The sequence below is a fragment of the Misgurnus anguillicaudatus genome, chromosome 18, assembly GCF_027580225.2.
Source record: "Misgurnus anguillicaudatus chromosome 18, ASM2758022v2, whole genome shotgun sequence".
Taxonomy (NCBI): Eukaryota; Metazoa; Chordata; class Actinopteri; order Cypriniformes; family Cobitidae; genus Misgurnus; species Misgurnus anguillicaudatus.
Genome location: NC_073354.2, coordinates 39,399,753 through 39,420,012, shown reverse-complemented (window position 1 = coordinate 39,420,012; position 20,260 = coordinate 39,399,753). Strand labels below are relative to the sequence as shown.

Genomic DNA, 20,260 nt, shown 5'->3' with positions numbered 1-20,260 from the left:
ATCCTATAATGATGGGGGGGCTTAGCTAGGGGACCCCCATAATCTTTGACATTTTTCATTTATTTGAAATTGAGATTTATACGTCCGAAAGCTGAATAATTAATCTTACCTTTGGTGTATTTGTTACGAAAGGACAAAATTTGGAATCTGAGGGTGCAAAAAATCAAAATATTGAGAAGATCGCCTTTAAAGTTGTCCAAATGAATCCTTAGCAACACATATTAATAATGATAAATACATTTGTGATATATTTACAGTAGGAAATGTAAATTTTTTACTTAATATCCCAATGATTTTTGGCATTACAAAATCTATAATTTTGACCCATACAATCTACTGTTGGCTACTGCTATATCGACTTATGACTGGTTTTGTGGTCCCATATGGGTGATTCTCGTGAAATTATACTTATGAGGTGTCATGAAACATTTTGATAAAAAAAGTAAATGCTATCAAAATAAGAAGCATACAGTTACAAACATCTCTTCATGTACTATTTTGCACAAGATTTCAAATGATATCATACAAACCGATTTTGTTTTTTTTCCACATATAAGGGAACATTTTTCATTACCGCAACGTGTCCAATGTTTCTTTGACATGGAAAATTTATAATAAAAAAAAAGCTTCAGTGCATATTATACACATTTACAGTAAAGAAACATGTGGTATTTGGTGATCATTGGTAAATGTAGAGACAATAATAAGGAATATAAATGTGTATCATCCTCCGCCACAATTTTTAATTATTATTTAAGCCCTCAATGAACTAACATTTTCAAAAAGAAAAATTGTTAGAAGAGACATAATTGACACTCAAGATGGCTACCATGTAACCAGTTCTTATTTTTTCTCTTTTATTTAGTTCTCATTACCGAAATATGAGTTTGTAAATGCATATATTTAATGTAATATCACGTTGCGGTAATGATCACATTTGATAATGATAATCTAAAAAATGTAAATAATTCTATAGGAAATATTTTTTTAAATCCTCTAAACTAATGGTTATAGTAAATTCAGACCCTAATCTTATATGTTAAAAAAAAAAATTGGCTTCAATGGCTTTTTAAAAAATCTGATGCTGGACACCTTCTAAGTCTCGATTTCGTGAGAATCACCCATATGTATCCCACAATGCATTGTGCACAAGTTGACCTTTCAAATCCAGTGCAAGATATAAACCAAACATATTACAGCATTTTCAAATTATTTTTATACAAAAAGGACAAAAAGTGAGCACTATTGATTTATTCTTTTCTGTTTCTAATCCATCAGGATTAAATTATACAGTAGATGAAATTACAATACAAATGAAACACGCACTATTGTTGTTAAATATTATTCAAGTACAAATGTGTCTACAGAGGGGAATCAGTTAAATAAACATTCAGACGTCTCTCTGAAATGCTGATAAAACACTTTCAACTGCGATACACGGATGCTTAAAGTCTCATTACAGCATCTCTGACTCACATACACACAAATCCTCCATCAGTGTGGGCTGTAGGTTAGTAAACGCTTTCATTACTGTCATCTAATTTAGTGCGTTTCTCTCTTTAGACTGTAAACCCTCACTGCACTTATTAGCATGTACATCACAAACTCAAATGATTCTTTTAAATCTCTAAAACTCTCTAAGCATCTCTCTCATCCTGATATGATAGCAGATTAAATAAAGGAATTGTGCTTTTCGGATATTGTGCAAACAAAATGTTTGAAGGTTTAAATATATATATTATTTCGCCCAGGCAAGTACATGAACACAAATGCTTCTAGCAGCTTATTTCATGCACGAGTCAGACTGTAATTTATACATCATGCATGTGTTCTGTGCATTGAGGAAGGCATTACTGTAAACTTCAGCTTTCTACAACGAGTTTTCTTTTTCTGGTAGTACTAATATAATCAGATAAACAGTTCCCATTCTAAACCAAATGTCAAATTCCCTGACTCACACCTTAGTTAACTTCAAATTCAAGGACCTTTCAAGGACTTTCCAGGTGCAATACCCTCAAATTAAAGGAGTAAATGTGGGGACAGATTTCAAGTGAGATCAAGGTTACATCGTGTTACCTTTTAAGATACATTGTTACAGTTTCCTTTTGAGGGAACTCGCGCTGCGTCACTGCGGTGACACTTTGGGGACGCCTCCAGGGGTAAGTGCGTCTGAATGTGTATATCAAATTCAACCAATGGTGAGGCTTAACGACAAAGACAGGGTGACACGGGAGCCAGGAAGTATATCGCTATCTGAAATATTGCCAAAGACGGCGTTACAGGGACGCAGGAAGTATTACAAGAGTGACGCACAGTTAGGGAACAACAGTTACATACGTAACACGAGACGTTTTCATGTGTCAAACATTGAGGCACTAAAAACACGATCAGATTGTTGGAGCATCATAGCAATTTTGGCTCAAACAGTGGTGTCTACGGTAGGGCGGGGAGTATTTGGGAAACCATTCATTATTTCTGCAATTGTTATACTGGCACATAAATTACACGCTACAGCTTTATGGCACAATTATTTATATCACCTCTGAGTACTGAAGTCTGTTCACCTCCAAATTAAGTGTGCTTAACATGACTGTGCATTTGCAAAGCATTAGTGAAGCATTTGAGTTTGCATACTTGGATAGTAAGTGTGTATATGCATAGTGCTGTTTAACTTACAGTGCAATGCTGTCAGGTTACAGAAACAGAGAGAGATGCTAGAAAAAAATGAGTCAAAACGAATTTAACTCTTGAAAGACAACAGAACACCATCGGATGAGCTCTGACTGTTCACTGAAGGCACTCGAAACTATTCCACCCCAAAATTAACAACAAAAATATCAAATAGTGCTCAATAATATATTAGTCAAAATCTGTCCTTCAATAAGAGAGGTGAATTTCTATAATAGAAGTGTCTTTCTTCCACGCACACACACACATACATACAAATCATCTGAAGAATCAGGGTAGATGCCCTTTAGCCAACACTCACACCTTATATTTTAGGTCTCCACCCCTTGATAAACTGCATGATTTTTTTGACCTGTAGTTTGGTGAGGTTAAAGTCCTCTGACAGGATTTCCTCCGTCAGTTGAGTGAAAATCGAGCCATCGATTCTCTCTCGGCTGAACAGACCAATCACGTCGTCCGAAAGGCCGATGAATCGCAGACTGGCCGAAACCTCCTCGACCGAGAGCCAGCAAAGATCTGTGGGGGGTCGCCACGACGACCCTGCTCCCCCCTCAGCACCTCTCACCATGGCAACTGATCCAGAGGCGGGGTTTACCGTGACCGTGTCCTCTTCCGAACCCTTTACCGGTCTGGGCGGAGGCTCTGGGCCCGCCTCTGAACCTCCCTGAGTGGCTTGAGGTTCCTGGGGGGTGGAGCTTATGAGGTCAGGTATGAGGGTGGGGGAGTCCCTGCCCGTGGTGAGCCAATCAGAGGAGCCGTGGGCTTGGCCTGGATTCGCAAAGGGGTTTAGAGCGCCAAATGGTGCAAAACGGTTCTGCGGCATCGGGCGTGGTCTGGGGCAGGTGGAGTAGTTCTTTTGGGCGGAGTCAGTGCTGAGAAGAGGTGTATTTAGAACGTTTGACGTGTAGGCTCCGCCTCCTCGAGGATGAGACCAACAGGCCTGGGCAGGATGGGTGGGATCGGGGCTTGCGCAAGAGTCAGAGGTCACACAGTTGGCCCAGGTGCATGGGTAACAGTACAGAGAATAAGAGTCCGGCGATGGAGAGCTACTACCGCTACGGGGTGCCGAACTGTAAAAGAGAGACAGTTGAAGTCAATGTTTTTGTGACTTTAACTTGTACGTCTTTCAAATGAAACGCTCTCATCCTTACAAAAAAATAAATAAAAATATGACCCAGGCTACATTAAATGCAGGTTCACTTCCAAAAAGGATAAAAACCTACTGTACACCACAAGACTTTCATTTCCTATGCTTTCTTTAATTTGTATGTGTCTATAATTTTACCTCTCCTGCAGTCCAGATGAATAAAATGAGAGGTTTGGGCTGAGTGTCTGTGTGGCTGGGGTTTGGGGGAAACGAGGAGGGACCGGCGGACTGGGGACGGGCCCTTTAGCACAGCGGGGTGGAACAGGAGGAGCGTTTAAGAAACGACACTCCTCTTTCACCTAAAGAGACAGAAGCAATGCACAAATACAAAGTGAGACTAACCGTTACTAGGTTACAGTGTGAAGTCCTCCATATTAAACATTCCTGCTATTGTTTTCCTTACAACTCCACACTTAGCTTGTAAATAAATGTCAGATTTACTTAAAGAGGGAAATCAGTCTGTAACATTTTCTCACACCAATACTGAACACAAAATAGATACACAACACTGAATACTGAAAATGGAAAACTGGAATATTGAAAACTATACACTGAACTTGGGAAACTGGATAGTGAACAATAAACACTGATCATGAAAAACTGGATACTGAAAATTGAAAACTGGAATATTGAAAACCAAACAATTAACTTGGGAAACTGGATAGTGAACACTAAACAATGATCATGGAAAATTGAAAACTGGAATACTGAACACTAAACACTGAACTTGGGAAACTAGACACTGAACACTAAATAATGAACATGGAAAACTGGATACTGAACACTAAACTTGGGAAACTGGACACTGAACACTAAATAATTAACATGGAAAACTGGATACTGAAAATGGAAAACTGAAATATTGAAAACTAAACACTGAACTTGGGTAACTGGATAGTGAACACTAAACAATGATCATGGAAAACTAGATACTGAAAATGGAAAACTGGAATTCTGAACACTGAACTTGGGAAACTGAACATTGAACACTAAATAATAAACATGGAAAACTGGATACTAAAAATGAAAAACTGGAATTTTGAAAACTAAACAATGAACTTGGGTAACTGGATAGTGAACACTAAACAATGATCATGGAAAACTGAAAATTGAAAACTGGAATACTGAACACTAAACACTGAACTTGGGAAACGGAACATTGAACACTAAATAATGAACATGGAAAACTGGATACTGAAAATGAAAAACTGGAAAATTGAAAACCAAACACTGAACTTGTGAAACTGGATAGTGAACACTAAACAGTGATCATGGAAAACTGGAATACTGAACACTAAACACTGAACTTGGGAAATTGGATACTGAACACTAAACACTGAACTTTGGAAACTGGAATACCTAACACTAAACACTGAAGTTAGGAAACTGAATAATAAACACTGAAAATTGACCTTGGGAAACTGGATACTAAACAGTAAATAGTAAATATTGAACATGGAAAACTAAATGCTAAACACTGAATATGGAAAACTGTATACCAAACATGGAAAACTGGAATACTGAACACTAAACACTGAACTTGGGAAACTGGATACTGAACACTAAACACTGAACTTTGGAAACTGGAATACCTAACACTAAACACTGAAGTTAGGAAACTGAATAATAAACACTGAAAATTGACCTTGGGAAACTGGATACTAAACAGTAAATAGTAAATATTGAACATGGAAAACTAAATGCTAAACACTGAATATGGAAAACTGTATACCAAACATGGAAAACTGGAATACTGAACACTAAACACTGAACTTAAGAAACTGGATTCTGAACACTAAACAATGAAATTGGGAAACTGGAATAGTGAACACTAAACACTGAACATAAAAAACTGGAAACCGAAAATTGAAAACTGGAATACTGAACAGTAAACACTAACTTGGAAAACTTGAATACTAAACACTAAACTTAGGAAACGGGATACTGAACAGTAAAAACTGAACTTGGAAACTGAATGCTGATTTCTGAACACTAAACATGGAAAATTGGATACTGAAAATGGAAAACAATACAGAATACCAAACACAGAACATGGAAAACTGGATACTAAACACTAAATGCTGTTTTGTTGTTGTTGTTATTGTTTGTTATCTTTAACAACTACAATGTGATCAAACAAAGAAATATTATTGTCAGACACAAATCCATTTTCTAAATAGTAAAAACAAATATATATATATAACATTTTCTGCAGAAAATAAACTAATAACAGTATAAACAGCAACATGGTTAAATTGTTCTAATAGTAGCGATTATCTCTGTCCAAACGTTCTCCTCTGAGACTCAAAACTTTGGGATTCTGGGATACAGTTAACTTCCTTCATAAACACACCAGAGACTCTGTGTGTGTGTGTTTGAAAAGCTAAATTACAGACCAGGCCTGAAACCTTTATGTGTGGGAGACAGCAGAGAGAAAGAAAGGCTATAATTCTAGTCAACAGAGTAAAAAAGACATTAATTCTACATCCACAACCGACGAGAAAGTTGTTTCTCTGTGATTACACAATGTGTCTATGTACATTTTACAAATATATATCATACATGTTCAAAAGCATGTTTAAAACATTGTTTTCCAGGATTATATGCATCTCTTTGAGTGTGTGTGTGTGTGTGTGTGTGTGTGTGTGTGTGTGTGTGTGTGTGTGTGTTGTGTTCCAGTAAACATGTTCTCATTATTCGGCTTTTAAAAGCAGCTGTATCAATAATTTAGCGTTCAGTGTAGGTCAGCAGGGTTCTGTGAAACTCTATAGACTTTAATGCACACATAAGTGTGATGATGTTTGCGTATGAGACCCACAGCGGAGAAAAATCTCATGGGAATAAAAGGAGTTAGAGAGCAGTGCTCAGGGTCAGACGTTTTCCGTGTCAGAATTCAGGCAACAACAAAAAAAGAAAATTTTAAGAAAATGTCTATTTCAGGGGCACATAAATTACATCTTTATTCTTTTAAACTGCTTTTATACAGATTTAAAGCTTTCTTTTCGTTTTGGGGTGACCTTCAAATAAAAAAAAATGACAGTGATTTTGCTTACAGCATCTGATTTGGGCGGGACCGGGGGTGGAGTCGGTACTTTCGATACTCTTCCTGCTTCCATCTGCACCATAGCAACATGGGTTCCATCCAACGATGTAGTAGTGGAGTGAAACGATATGAGGTTATGCTCCGCCTTCATTCCGCTATCAGTAGTCACTCCGAAGGTTTCAGACGTCTGATTGGTCCAGAGCTCCTCGTACGGAATCTCCTGCGACTCTGTTGACCAATCAGGCGAGACGTATTCTCGTTCCTCTCCATCGGCGGAGGGCAGCGTGTGCGAGTCGCCCAGCGAGTCTCTGCAGCCGTGCGAGATCGTGTGCGTGGCTGCTCCACCGCCATACACGCATAAAGACAATCTCTGCAGGGAAGTCCCCAGCTCGTCACGACCGTAGCCCTGAACGCACACCCGAATCCGCCGCGGACTGAGGCACTCCTCTGAGAAATCCGTCTTTACCTCACGCACGGCACGCGAGTAATCGTCCGGTTCGAAGGATTCCTGACATCGCAGGGCGCACTGCAACACCACCTGCTGGTAAGAAGCGTCCGCGCGCAAGAGTCCCTCAGGTACAGTAAAACGCGGCATGTCCGTCAGTAACAGGAAGTGAGACGGCGTTACTTCCTCTTTGCGCAGTATGCAGCAAAGAACCACCGTTTTGCTAATGATGCTAAGGAGTTTATATCGATGGCCCTCGCGGATAGCATGCAGGTCGTACGGGTTGCGCGGAGGTCGCGATGGCACGGACACATTGACGGGCAGCCGCACGCGCTCGATAATGCTGCGTACGGTGTGTTCACCTCCTTGCATCTGCAGTTCCTGCGGCGAGCGCGTGCAGAAACGTCCGCGGCACTGGAACGGCAAACTGACGCTCTCGTTGGTCCGATGGTTCATGCATATCAAACATGGCATCTTCGTGCGAGCAGGACGTCCCAAACCTCCACCTGCCTTGCCCAGCCGGCGTAGCAGCGCGGTTAGGCGGGATTTCTCTCGGGTCGATTGGACGCAGAGCAGTTCTGCTTGACCCATAAGAGTTAGTTCATCACCTGCCTGTAGAGAGAAATTATATAACTCGCTGTCCTCTGTGAACTCCCCAGACACCACCTAAAGCCAGAGAAACAGATATATTAGCACTTTTAACAGAACAACTGATCTTTTTTGACACTCAGATATTTTGATATCAGTCATAGTTGTTGTGCTGTGATGCTGTTGTCACCTTAACACTGAATGTGATGGGCTCCATGACAAACACACGATCAGGAAAGATTCCAGCGATCTCCTCCACACTCCCAAAATACTGAACAGGCTCACGTACACCCCGGTCCTGATCTAATAACTTAAACTTCCCTGAGGAGAGAAAGACAGAAAAAAGCAGTTTAAATCTATATTCAAAAACTAAATATTATTAATAGGGCTGTCAATAGATTAAAATATTTTATCGCGATTAAGCGCATGATTTCATGAGTTAACTCGCGATTAATCGCAAATTAATCGCACATTTTTAGCTGTTCTAAATTTACCTAAATGTAACACTTTTTAATGCTCTAATCAGCATGGATTTGGATAATATATATGCTATATGCAAATGTATGTCTACAACAGCCTGTTTACATTTTCAACAGAACCATCAGCCATAGTTTTATAAATGTTTTTGCCTTTAGAAGACCTTGTTCTTTCTCCATTTCTGTTTGCTGCTGCATCATTTGTGACCTGTGCTGCCAAATTGAGTTGGGATGAGCAAATTTTCAAAAATGTGTCATTTATATTTTAACATTCTCTATAAAAAAACTTCAAAACAATTGGACCAATTGTTGGAATCTGACAAAGCATGACAGAACTATACCTGTTAATGCAGAGCAAAAACAATATCAATATACATATATGTTTTTTTATTGTTTAATTTTGACATTGAGACAGACCACTTTAAGACTGTAGGATAATGCAAGGGTTTAATATAATGACACAACAGATACTTTTCCTTAACAGTTAACCAAACATTCACTTCAGATATAACAGATTATAGGTCATACCTGCGTGAATTTTTGTCAAAACAGATACTTTTAAACCTGTAATTTTGTGTTAGATGTCTATATATATCGGGGTCACGCACTCGCGCGTTTGTGTGCATGCGCTTCAGACGTCTGCGTCAGACATCGCTTTTGAGCCTTCTTAATAACTATTTTAACATCAATCAGATCCCGAACTTTATCTCTCTTAATAATTATTTTAACATCAAGAAAGTCCTGCAGTCTATTTTCTATAATTTCTGAATGCTTTAAAAACGAAACTAAAAAGTGAAAGAAGACGCATCTTTGCTTTATATGGATTTGGGACGGTACACCTCACAGAAAACGTGTAGATAAAGAAAACTGCATGTGCAGAAAACGTGCATTTTAGATGTTTAATGACCATTTAGAGCATTGGATTCGCTAGACGAGAGCTTAATGTTCTTATTTTTATGAAAAGCTCCGACTCATCTAGACAGCGCCGGTCACTTGCTGCGTCTCAATTCATCCAGCTGTGGGTCAAACAGAAATTGCGTGTGGGTTAATCGCGCGTTAATAAAATTAGTGCCGTTAAAATTAATTTGCGTTAACGCGTTAATTTTGACAGCCCTAATTATTAATAAACAGTAGCAGTATAGAAACACGCCAAGCACAAGACTCCACACTTTTCAAAATCTGACATTAACTTTTTCCCTGCCATCGATGAGTTATTAAAGAGAAAACACTTCCCTGCCAATGACGTGTTTTTACGGAAATCCATATTTCCGCTATTATCCACTAGGTGGCATTTTTACCCAACTTATAAAACACTGAAGCGTCCACTGATCCAAAAACAGTAAAAACTTTGTGTATGTTTTGATCATCGCTCTAAATCTAATCTCTAACAACAGTCCTTTACAAAATTGTAATTATCTCAGCTTTTTGCTCACAATTTGGTATTTTTAAAGAAACCTACCCATATTTAAGAGGTGATAAAAGAAAATAAATGAAGAAAGGATGAAATGGGGTTATTTTTGTTTAAAAGCAGAGGGTCTGTTCTTTCATTTGATATATTGTATGTTTATATATTTAAAGGTGCAGTGTGTAAATTTTAGTGGCATCTAGTGGTGAGGTTGCGAATTGCAACCAGCGGCTTAGTCCACGGCTCACTCCTCGCTTTTGAAACACATAGAGAAGCTACTGTAGCCGCCATCGGACAAACATGTCATCGTCTGTAGAAAAATGGCGGCACAAAATGGTGACTTCCACGTAAGGAGACCCTCGCTGTATGTAGATAAAAAAAGTCTCATTCTAAGGTAATAAAAACATAACGGTTCATTATAAAAAGGTCTTTATACACCCCTGATAATATAGTTTTGTATATTGTTTTGCATTTTTGTCAAAAATTCCTTCTAAAAATTACACACTGCACCTTTAAAGAACATTTTCTGGAAGGCATTAAACTTTTGTGAAAATCATAAAAAATGCTGGCACTGGGAACTTTATTTTTAAAACGCTGGCAGGGAAAGAGTTAAAACTCTCAGGCTGCCAACCATTCCTGTCTCTTCATATGAAGGCTATCAAGATTACTTAAGCATCAATGGAACGTCCGCAAAAACCAATCACAGCAAAAGTAACCTTAAACAAACCAATCACAGAGCTATCAGCACAAGAGCAGCTATCGGCCAACATTTAAACACACAAGCTTATGTTTACATAGTTTTATCTATGGAAAAATGTTTTCATTCCAACCGTCTGACAGCGGCTTAACAAAACTTTGGGTTATTTGAAAAATAAACTGAGATCTGAGCGGCTTAAACATTTTAGTTCACTTAATAGGGTCTGAGATACTTTAAACACAGACTGTGAAGGGACACTACATAAGCACTTTACATATTCTCTTCTATTGAATTAAAATAAGGCAAATATAAATACAATAGACTAATCCTAACCCTAACAAATAACGTTTTGGCATTTTATTAAAAATATATATTTTCAGCATCAGACATTCTCATATAAGCAGACTGAGCTCAGAGAAAATGTTTAAGTACAGCTAGACCAGACACACAAATCCTGGGTTATTTTCAACCCATTATTGGGTCAAAGGGGGACGAGCCCAGCCGTTGAGTTAAATTAAACCAGATAATGTTTATATTTGAAACAACAATGGATAAAACAACCCAGCATAGGTTAAATTACAACCCAACGGTCTGGGCTTGTCCCTTTTTGACCCAACGCTGGGTTGAAAATAACCCAGAATTTTTTCAAGTGTACAAGGGATGCATCAATGTATCGGCATATAGTCGGTATCTAGAGGCCACATGCCCCCTCAGTTTTTTGAGCCAAATGGATTTTGCATGCATCCTCCAAATCAAAAAAGCACTTATTAATCTGTTACTTGTCTTTTTATCTGTTTAATATGCACAATGTTATGAGTTATGTGCAGCATCCTCGTCACTATTCAAAGACTTTCGCCGTTTTGATATGATCTTTATACTTTGAGCGCAGTCGCAGGCTTATTTTGTTATCTGAAGAATTAAAACGTCGTCAGAAATGCTCACAACACTTCCAAACCCCAGTACGTGCTTTATACTTTATATACTTTATTTTTATTGTTTAAATACTTTATGCATTTAAAATTACATTAATGCAGTTGTTAAACACAACATAAATAAAAATAAATGCCATTTCAGTATACACAATGTCTGTGAGCTGTGCATACTGTGCCCCCTTAAATAATTGCCGCATGATGCCCCTGTCGGTATCAGCAGATAAAAGCATTTTTTTTTACTATCAGACCAATAATCAGTGCTGATTATATAGTCAAAAGGGCTGGAAAAAGTCATCAAAACTCATGTTGTGTGATTATTTTGAATTGGGTCACAATAACAACAGAATTGCAGTTTTGTACACTCAGCACTTCTAAGATTTGCAACATAATAATTTGAAACAAAGCGCAAAAAAAAGCAAACCTATCGGTATCCAGCACAGTATCGGTAGATGTCATTTTAATAATTAAAGAGAAATTTTGTACCGGTGCATCGCTAACAAATACATTGCTTTGCCCATGTACATGCAAACAAACACACGCACATGTTTGTTTGAGTAAAGCAGATGTGTTTGTGATGTCAGAATAATTATTAAAGGGGCCACGGCATGAAAATCTGACTTTTTTCATGTTTAAGTGCTTTAATTGGGTTCACAGTGCTTCTATCAACCTAGAAAATAAAAAAAAATCAACCCAGTAACTTAGTTTTGGTAAACCATTCTCTGCAAGCACATGAGAAAATAGGTAGTTGAAATTTAGCTCTTATTATAATAATACCGCCCCTTTATCTGCACTATCCAATCACAGCACTGCCTTAAGTGCAGAGAAAAAAGAGAGAGAGAAAATAATTCACAGCACAATTGAGTTTCAATTGCAACAAACCACCATCATTGTGATCAGTGTTTATCCGCTTATTTGCATTTTAAAGGACACACCCAAAACGCCACATGTTATAATAAATGATTTATATGGTATTTTGAGCTAAAACTTCACATATATGCTCTGGGGACAGGACACCAAAAATTTATTTGACATCTTAAAAAATTCTTGTGACATGGCCCCTTTAAAATCATACGTAATTATAAAAGGATTCAGGATTACGGCAACATCATCTCCTGTATTTCTCAACTGTGTAGTTAATTGGTCATGGGTTTGACTCCCAGGGAACACACATACTTCTAAAATAAAATTATATTGTCTGTAAGACTCTGCAAGCGCCTGCCAAATGCATAAATGTAAAAATCATTTTTCTGTACTGTAATTCCATCTTCTGTATTAGCACTTTATCTGAGAGATGCGGAGACACAGAGAAGACACAAATGACCTCATCTCACTCTCTCTCAGCATCTTACTGTGGCCGGAAACCCCAGCAGATGATCTCATTGGTCACCTGACCTAATGGTGCGGGTGGCGGGTATATTAGGTAACGGCCGTCCCGGGAGAGGAAGTCCAGCGCGGTAATGTCTGCTATTCCGGAAGCTCAGAATAACGGGCTCCTCGCGGCTCCCGCGGGAATGACGTCAGGATGAGGTAATGATGGGTTTGACTTTATGAATGAGACTTGTGGTTTATGATGAGGTCAGGTAAACCCTGGTGGTACATGTCATAACTACACCATTATGGGTATATAGGCAATATTATTAGTTAGTATTTTGGTATTGTTTAGTGTTTTCTTTCTACAAACAAGATGCACCATCAACATTAAGATATTAAATATAGCGCTGTGTTTGTGTGCGCATGTGTGTTAGAAAAAGTGTTTTTGTATATTGTATATACATGCTTTCACAATATAAATATGTGACCAAAAAAAACCAGTGAGAACTTGCACCAGTTTATATTTGTAGCAATAGCCAACAATACATTGTATGGTTTAAAATTATAATTTTTTATGTCAAAAATCATTAAGATATTAAGTTAAGTTTATGTTCCATGAAGATATTTTGTTAATTTCCTAACGTAAATATATAAAAAATGTATTTATTATTAGTAATATGTGTTGCTAAGGACTTCATTTGGACAACTTTAAAGGCAATTTTTCTCAATATATATTTTATTTGCACCCTCAGATTCCAGAACAGTTGTATCTCAGCAAAATATCATCATATCCTAACAACCTCATTAGCCAGTTGCTCCAGAAAAACATAATTATGTGATCGTGTGATTCAATACATAATCAGCCAAAGTCCGCATATTTATGCGGGGGCCGCATTTTTTAAAATACGCCGCACTTCCGCCGCATAAATTGCAGATTTCTGCGCGCAAAATATGCGGGGTTTGCATGATTTCATTGGAAAATGTTGCATTTACTTCACACATGCGCAGCCATGTCCCCTGTTTTCATGGGAATGTTAGGAAGTGAGGTAATTATGCCACGTGAACATCAATCAAAAGCTGCAAACAGTTTTTGCAAGTTCACGCAGTTTTTGCAAGTTCCCGTAATTCCGGCAAGTTCCTGCAATTTCATCGCATAAAATTGCATAAATATTCCGCATATTCCATCGCATTTTTTGAGAAAACATGCCGCAAGCTCAAGGATTTTTGCTTGCACAATCACAAAAAACTCTCGAATTTCTAATAAATTCGAATTGAATTTATTCGCTAAAAAGTTTTTACGCTCACTTGCGGTAGTTTTTGACTTGTGCAAAAAAGAGTAAATGCGAATAATGGGAGATCGTCTAGCTGTATCTTTCCCATATATGGGGTTCAACGTCACATTTGTTTGTTTTTCTTTTTTTCAGCATAACCTCATTGAAATTCTAAATTACTCTTAATTCAATTTCAATGCAAAAATCTGAGTATAAATAAATAAATCTGAGAATAAATGAAGGTAAAACAAGGTACATAAACGGTAGCTAGACCACTAAAAAATGGCATTGCAATCGAAGTAAGTTTATATTTTATCAGGTGATAAACAGAAGGTGTTGATTTTACAGAAATTTAAAAAAGAGCTGGGCAACGATTAATCGCGATTAATCGCACACAAAATAAAAGTGATTTTTGGCATAATATATGTGTGTGTGTACTGTGTGTAATAATTGTGTATATTTAACCACACAAACATACATCTATTAATTTCAGAAATTTTTATTCGTATATCAATTGTTTTAATTTATATATAATTTAGAATATATACAAATATAAATAAATATATATATATATATATATATATACACATGTAAATGTTTCTTAAATACATACATGAATGTGTGTGTATTTATATATACATACTAATTACACACAGCACACACTCATATATTATGCCAAAAATCACTTTTATTTTGTATGCGATTAATTACGATTAATCTTAGCCCAGCACTACATGTTATTTTAATTGGGTCCTTTAAATCATCCTTTTTTCTTTGTTAGAATCTCAAGATGTTAAAATACTCAGTAAAAAGAGTAACGTCATACAGTAACATCCATCAATGCAAATAATTAACATTTAAGATGTTTCTGGATTGACTGAATGTTTTGCCAATATTTGTATGAAAACAGTGACGCCAATAAAACACTGAATTGAATTGAGCCTGACTGTATCCGTATCTGTAAATGTGTGTGTGTGTGTAATGGAGAACAGTCTAAGTGAACATGTGTGAAGTTAAGTGCTTGAATACAACAATCAATATACTGTTAACAACCAATCTCTCTCTCTCTCTCTCTCTCTCTCTCTCTCTCTCTCGCCTGTGTATACTTTCAGCGGATGAGGGAAGATCTGGGTTTTAGTGAATGGTTTTCTTGTGTTATAATACTGTGTGCAGAGATCTTCTGTGTTGATCTCATCCCAGACAGCAGACGACTCTGGGCCGGATCCGCTCCGGATCTGTGCCGAAGTCAACAGCTCTGGGGCTGATCCGGTGCCGATCCGTCCCAGAGTCGTCTGCTGTCTGGGATGGTGATCTAAGCAGAACTTCTGCTTGGTCTATTAGTGCTCTTACCTGATGCTACAGACACGTTGTCTAATGTATCGGACCTGTAGATGTTAAGTGTATGTTAAATACCTTGATATTGTAGTGGGATGTCTATTTTGGGTCCGATCACGTAATGGCCCTCTTCCAAACTGTGGGCCGTGACGGTGGTCCACTGTCTGCATGAGTGAAGGAGAATGACATCTTCCTCTGACAGACCCTCCACATTCTCACCTAAACACAGATTCACAAACATCACATAAGTAAAACATTAGTACTGAAAAGATATTCAGATATATAAATATACAGATTGCTTCAGAACAACAACACAGGCCGTATAATATTATATGTTATACAATAATAATATAATATTAGGGATGCATAACGATTAATAGTGATTAATATATAGCAGAATAAAAGTTTTTGTTTACATCATATGTGTGTGAATCGTGTATAATAACTTTAGATATTTTTGTATAGATTTTTGAAATGTTTACATGTATACATACATTTGTATATTTATGTATAATTTAGATTATATATTAATATAAATACTTAATATATATATTTTTTCTTAAAATTATACATGCATGTGTGCATATTTATTATACACAGTTCACACACATATATGATGTAAACAAAAACTTTTATTCTGCTATAGATTAAATAATCGCGATTAATCGTTATGCAGCCAACATATAAAACACCCAATGAACAAGTTGTAAACTACAAATCAGAGTATATTTGATCATCTTTAAGCAGCTCGACATTCACAATTTTTCTCTGTGATTGACTTCACATTGATTAGAATTCACATTGACAGAAGAAAGCATAGAGAGAGTCAGATGAATTGCTCTTGAGACGACTCTATATAGACAAAGCGTGTGATCTCTCGCAAACACACACAGACCACAAACATCAAACCAGGCCTTTGAACCGTAACACATGAAATCTATGGTGAGAGAACTGAGGTCAGCTATCAGACACAACCACATCACCTCACCAACATCACACTGATGATCTCCTCATTGAAGAAAAGATGAATGAGAGAGAGAGAGAGAGTGAGCGAGAGAGGCTGGTGAACTGTATTGATTCGGTATTAAAGGAATTCCTCGTTGGGACGAATCTCAATACAGATGCTTTTACACATGGAAGAAATCCAACACACACAGACTCACTGTCTAACACACAGATGCTCTACAGATTTGTTGTTTGTGTATTTACCGATGCCTGTACTGATACACACAAACACAGCATCCACATAAACACAACACTGTTGTATACTTTAGTATTTACTATAGTAAACTGCAGTAAAATTCCTAAGTGTTCTGAACTTTACCATACCAAATAGTCACTATATTTACTATAAATATACTATAATAATAGTAAATACTAAAGTATACTGTACCTTTGCAATAGTATTTCTTTATAAGTGCAGCATTTAATCAAAATACAGTATAAAGATTTATAAATGGAGACTATATACCAATGATATAACTTAATTAATGAATAAAGAGAAAGACTGAATAAATAGACTATAAGTACACAAAAAATGTATCCTACGATCATTTTTCAAAAGGGCGTACGTGTGATTCATAAAACGAACGCCCGTACAGAAAACGCGGGTATAGATGTAAAATCTATAAATCGCATATTATCTTGAAATTGTGCGCAGCTAAATAGTTTCAAATCTTTGCCTTTAAACAATGCCTAGCTAATGTCATTGACATATAGACGGTTTCAGCAGTAACAACATAAACACGCAGTTTTCGTGGTCATCACGTAACTTCCGGTAAACTCAGCTTAGAATAAATAACAACAAAGTCCTTTTAAAGTAGTTTATTTATATAACAAGCTAAATAAACAACACATACACTGCAAAAAATGATTTTCAAGAAAATAATTTCTAAGTATTTTTGTCTTGTTTTCAGTAAAAATGTCTAAAAATTCTTAAAATAATATGCTTTTTCTTAAAACAACCCAAGAAAATAAGTCTAGTTTTTAGACCAAAAATATCAAATTTAAGTGATTTTGTGCATAAAACAAGCAAAAAAATCTGCCAATGGGGTAAGCAAAAAAATCTTGAACATTTTTCCCCAAACACTAAATTTAAGAAAAATTCAAGAAAAATTTGCTTACCCCATTGGCAGATTTTTTGCTTGTTTTATGCAATTTTTGGTCTAAAAACTATAGACTTATTTTCTTGGGTCGTTTTGCTCATTAACAAAAAGAATCTTATTTTAAGAATTTTTAGATATTTCTGAAAACAAGACAAAAATACTAAGATTTTTTTTTCTTTAAAACCGTTTTTTGCAGTGTAGATTGCATAGGAACCCAAAACATTTGTTATTTTCAACGAGGTATTTGTTTAAGAGTTCAGTTTCAGCAACTAGTCAGACCATTAAACAAACAGAAACCGGAAGTAAAGTTCAGACCAGACGCTTATTGCGTCACCGCATGTTCGCCTGATGAAACGGTCTATAAATAAGCACCTGTCAATGTTTAAATCCTTTTCGAGCAGCAAGAATGGCTTATATTTTCAAAAACCTGCAGCAATCGGACAAGCAAAAGTGCGTACAAATTTTATAAATATGGACTTTGCCATGGATTTTTGCGTACGCATACTTTACGATCAAATCTGTGCGTACGCACGCTTTTTAAATGGGACTCCAAGGGTCTCCAACCTTTTTGTGAGCAAGGGCTACAATGGATAAAACTATCTACGTTTTTGTTTTACTTGTTGATATGTTTTATTATAGTTTAAAATGTAAACATACATAAAAAATATGTAATCAATAAATATTAAAATTAAGGTTATTGATGCAACCTTCAGACTCGTGCGGGCAACCATGTTGGAGCCAACTGGTATAGACTTTACAGAAACATTAAGATCAACATGAATAAACCCTGAGTACTTACACAGCTTGCTCTATTATGGTATGTAATGCCCACTTTTTCCATTACATGAAATCCCCAAGAATAAAGTCCCAGCATGTTCAGATTAGTATGAATGTATGTTTTTTAGTCTTTTGGCATGTGAATCAGACATTTCGCTGTCTAGGTCACGAAACTGTTTAAGATTAAACTTCAATCTCACAGCTGCATGACAAATTAAATAAATGTTAAAATAAGAAACTGTCGAGCAAGACATTCTGAGCTTTGTGTGTGTAATGAAATGATGGTAACTGAGAACATTCACATAACAAATAACAGATCATTTCTGTCTCTGTGAATAAATCATCTTCAATGATAATCTTTACAGCTGAGATTCAATCATTTACAAACAGCTGTACAAACTGTACAGTCAGCATAAAAACAACATGTGTAAACCTCTTATCCAAGGGTAGCATACACAAACTCTATGAAGAGGTAATGACACAGACCTCAGATCAGTAACTGACCAATGACATCAGCACTGGTTATTTCATTCATGGGTCATCATTCATTCGTTGTGAGAATTGGGGGTTACACAATGGGATAAGGTAGGTCATGCAGTTACAGTGAATGACACAAAAGCACTTCGGTCCAATTAATGAGGGTATTTTACCATATAAGTAAACTTGTAATTAATTCATACAACTATGTCCTACTATTATAAATGATGGGTCTACCTGTCTAGGTGTCATTGAAGGGAACCCTGTATTAATGTTTCTGCATTGGTGTCCCAAACATCATGGGAATACATACTTAAAAATTTATACTTTAGTTGCAGAAATACACACACTCATCTATAACACACACATACACACAACAATGTAAACATCGATGAAAACTTATTTTTGTGTACTCAGTTGTGTTAGACAGTGCGTAAATGTTGGTGTTTCTCTTGCAGGAGGTTGTTTAGTATTCAACACACACTACAGCACATTACAACATTAACATATGAAAAGAGCTGCAGCTCTTTAACACACAACACACACACACTGTCAGATGAAGCCAAATACACAAACAACTGAGATCTCAGTGTTACACAACTTACACAACATCTAATTAAAGTTCCCATGAGATAAAGATCAAGAATTCATTCAGTGTTTTCCATGTTTCTGGGGTTAATGTGCATAAGCAGACGCGAGAATTCACGTATCATCAGTTAAAACTTGCGTAAATCGATGTTGCGATTAAAGTGTTAATAGTTTTTAAAGTAACGTTAGTCGTTCTCGGTTAACGAACTCCGATAATTTGTTTTAAAAGTAACTCTCGACGGTGTTTCTTACCGTGGCTCAGCCGCACGAGCGTCGGTAAACGGAATTTGCTCACGACCACGTCCAGCGGCAGCGACACGGAGCTCCACGAGAGTCCGTTAATGCTCGCGGATAGTTTCTCCATCTTTCGTCCGTCACCGTCATCATCATCACGAGCATCACGGGGACGGGACAGAGCCGGTGTCAAGAGCGCATCGCGACATGATGAAGAGAAACGCGCGAGATAAACTCTGAGGTAATGTGATGTAGCGGACCGCTGAAGCGCGCGACACCCTCCTCCTCCTCCGCCCCGCGCGCCCCGGAACACCGGATCATCACAGATCACACCAGAGATTACCACTAATATCATCAACCAACGAATTTATGAAAACTTTTGCAAGTTTAAAAAAAAGATCTCTGATACATATACTATCACATGTATAGATTAGATTTTGCTTGTGAGGGAAATCCAAGAGCTCCAGTCATTAATATTAAAGATTTTCAGCTAACTTAAGACAAATTTACAGAAAATATTATATTGTTATGGTCTGTAACATCTTGTTATCCATGACATTGAGTACCAAGAAAAAAAATTAACCTTTGAACTGTCACCGTCCCACAGGTGGGACGTTTGGCGTTATTTATTTAAAACAATAATTTCTTAGTCTTAACCAGCACTAATCTTGACAAACTATATATCGTTAAAAAATCAAAGGTATTCATATTGCATCACCATTTTGCAAAAATAATAATATA

General features: G+C 37.0%; 1 protein-coding gene across 1 annotated transcript; it reads right to left on the bottom strand.

The window, feature by feature from the left end:
- Window positions 1-1,236: 1,236 nt before the first annotated feature.
- Window positions 1,237-19,799, bottom strand: gareml (GRB2 associated, regulator of MAPK1-like). The gene is made up of 6 exons (XM_055186673.2): window positions 19,538-19,799; window positions 15,417-15,557; window positions 8,102-8,232; window positions 6,889-7,989; window positions 3,974-4,134; window positions 1,237-3,758 (listed from the first exon to the last, which is right to left on the bottom strand). The coding sequence occupies exons 1-6, from the start codon at window positions 19,647-19,649 to the stop codon at window positions 2,993-2,995; spliced, it is 2,412 nt and encodes an 803-aa protein (XP_055042648.2). The 5' UTR covers window positions 19,650-19,799; the 3' UTR covers window positions 1,237-2,992.
- Between the last annotated feature and the right edge of the window lie 461 nt (window positions 19,800-20,260).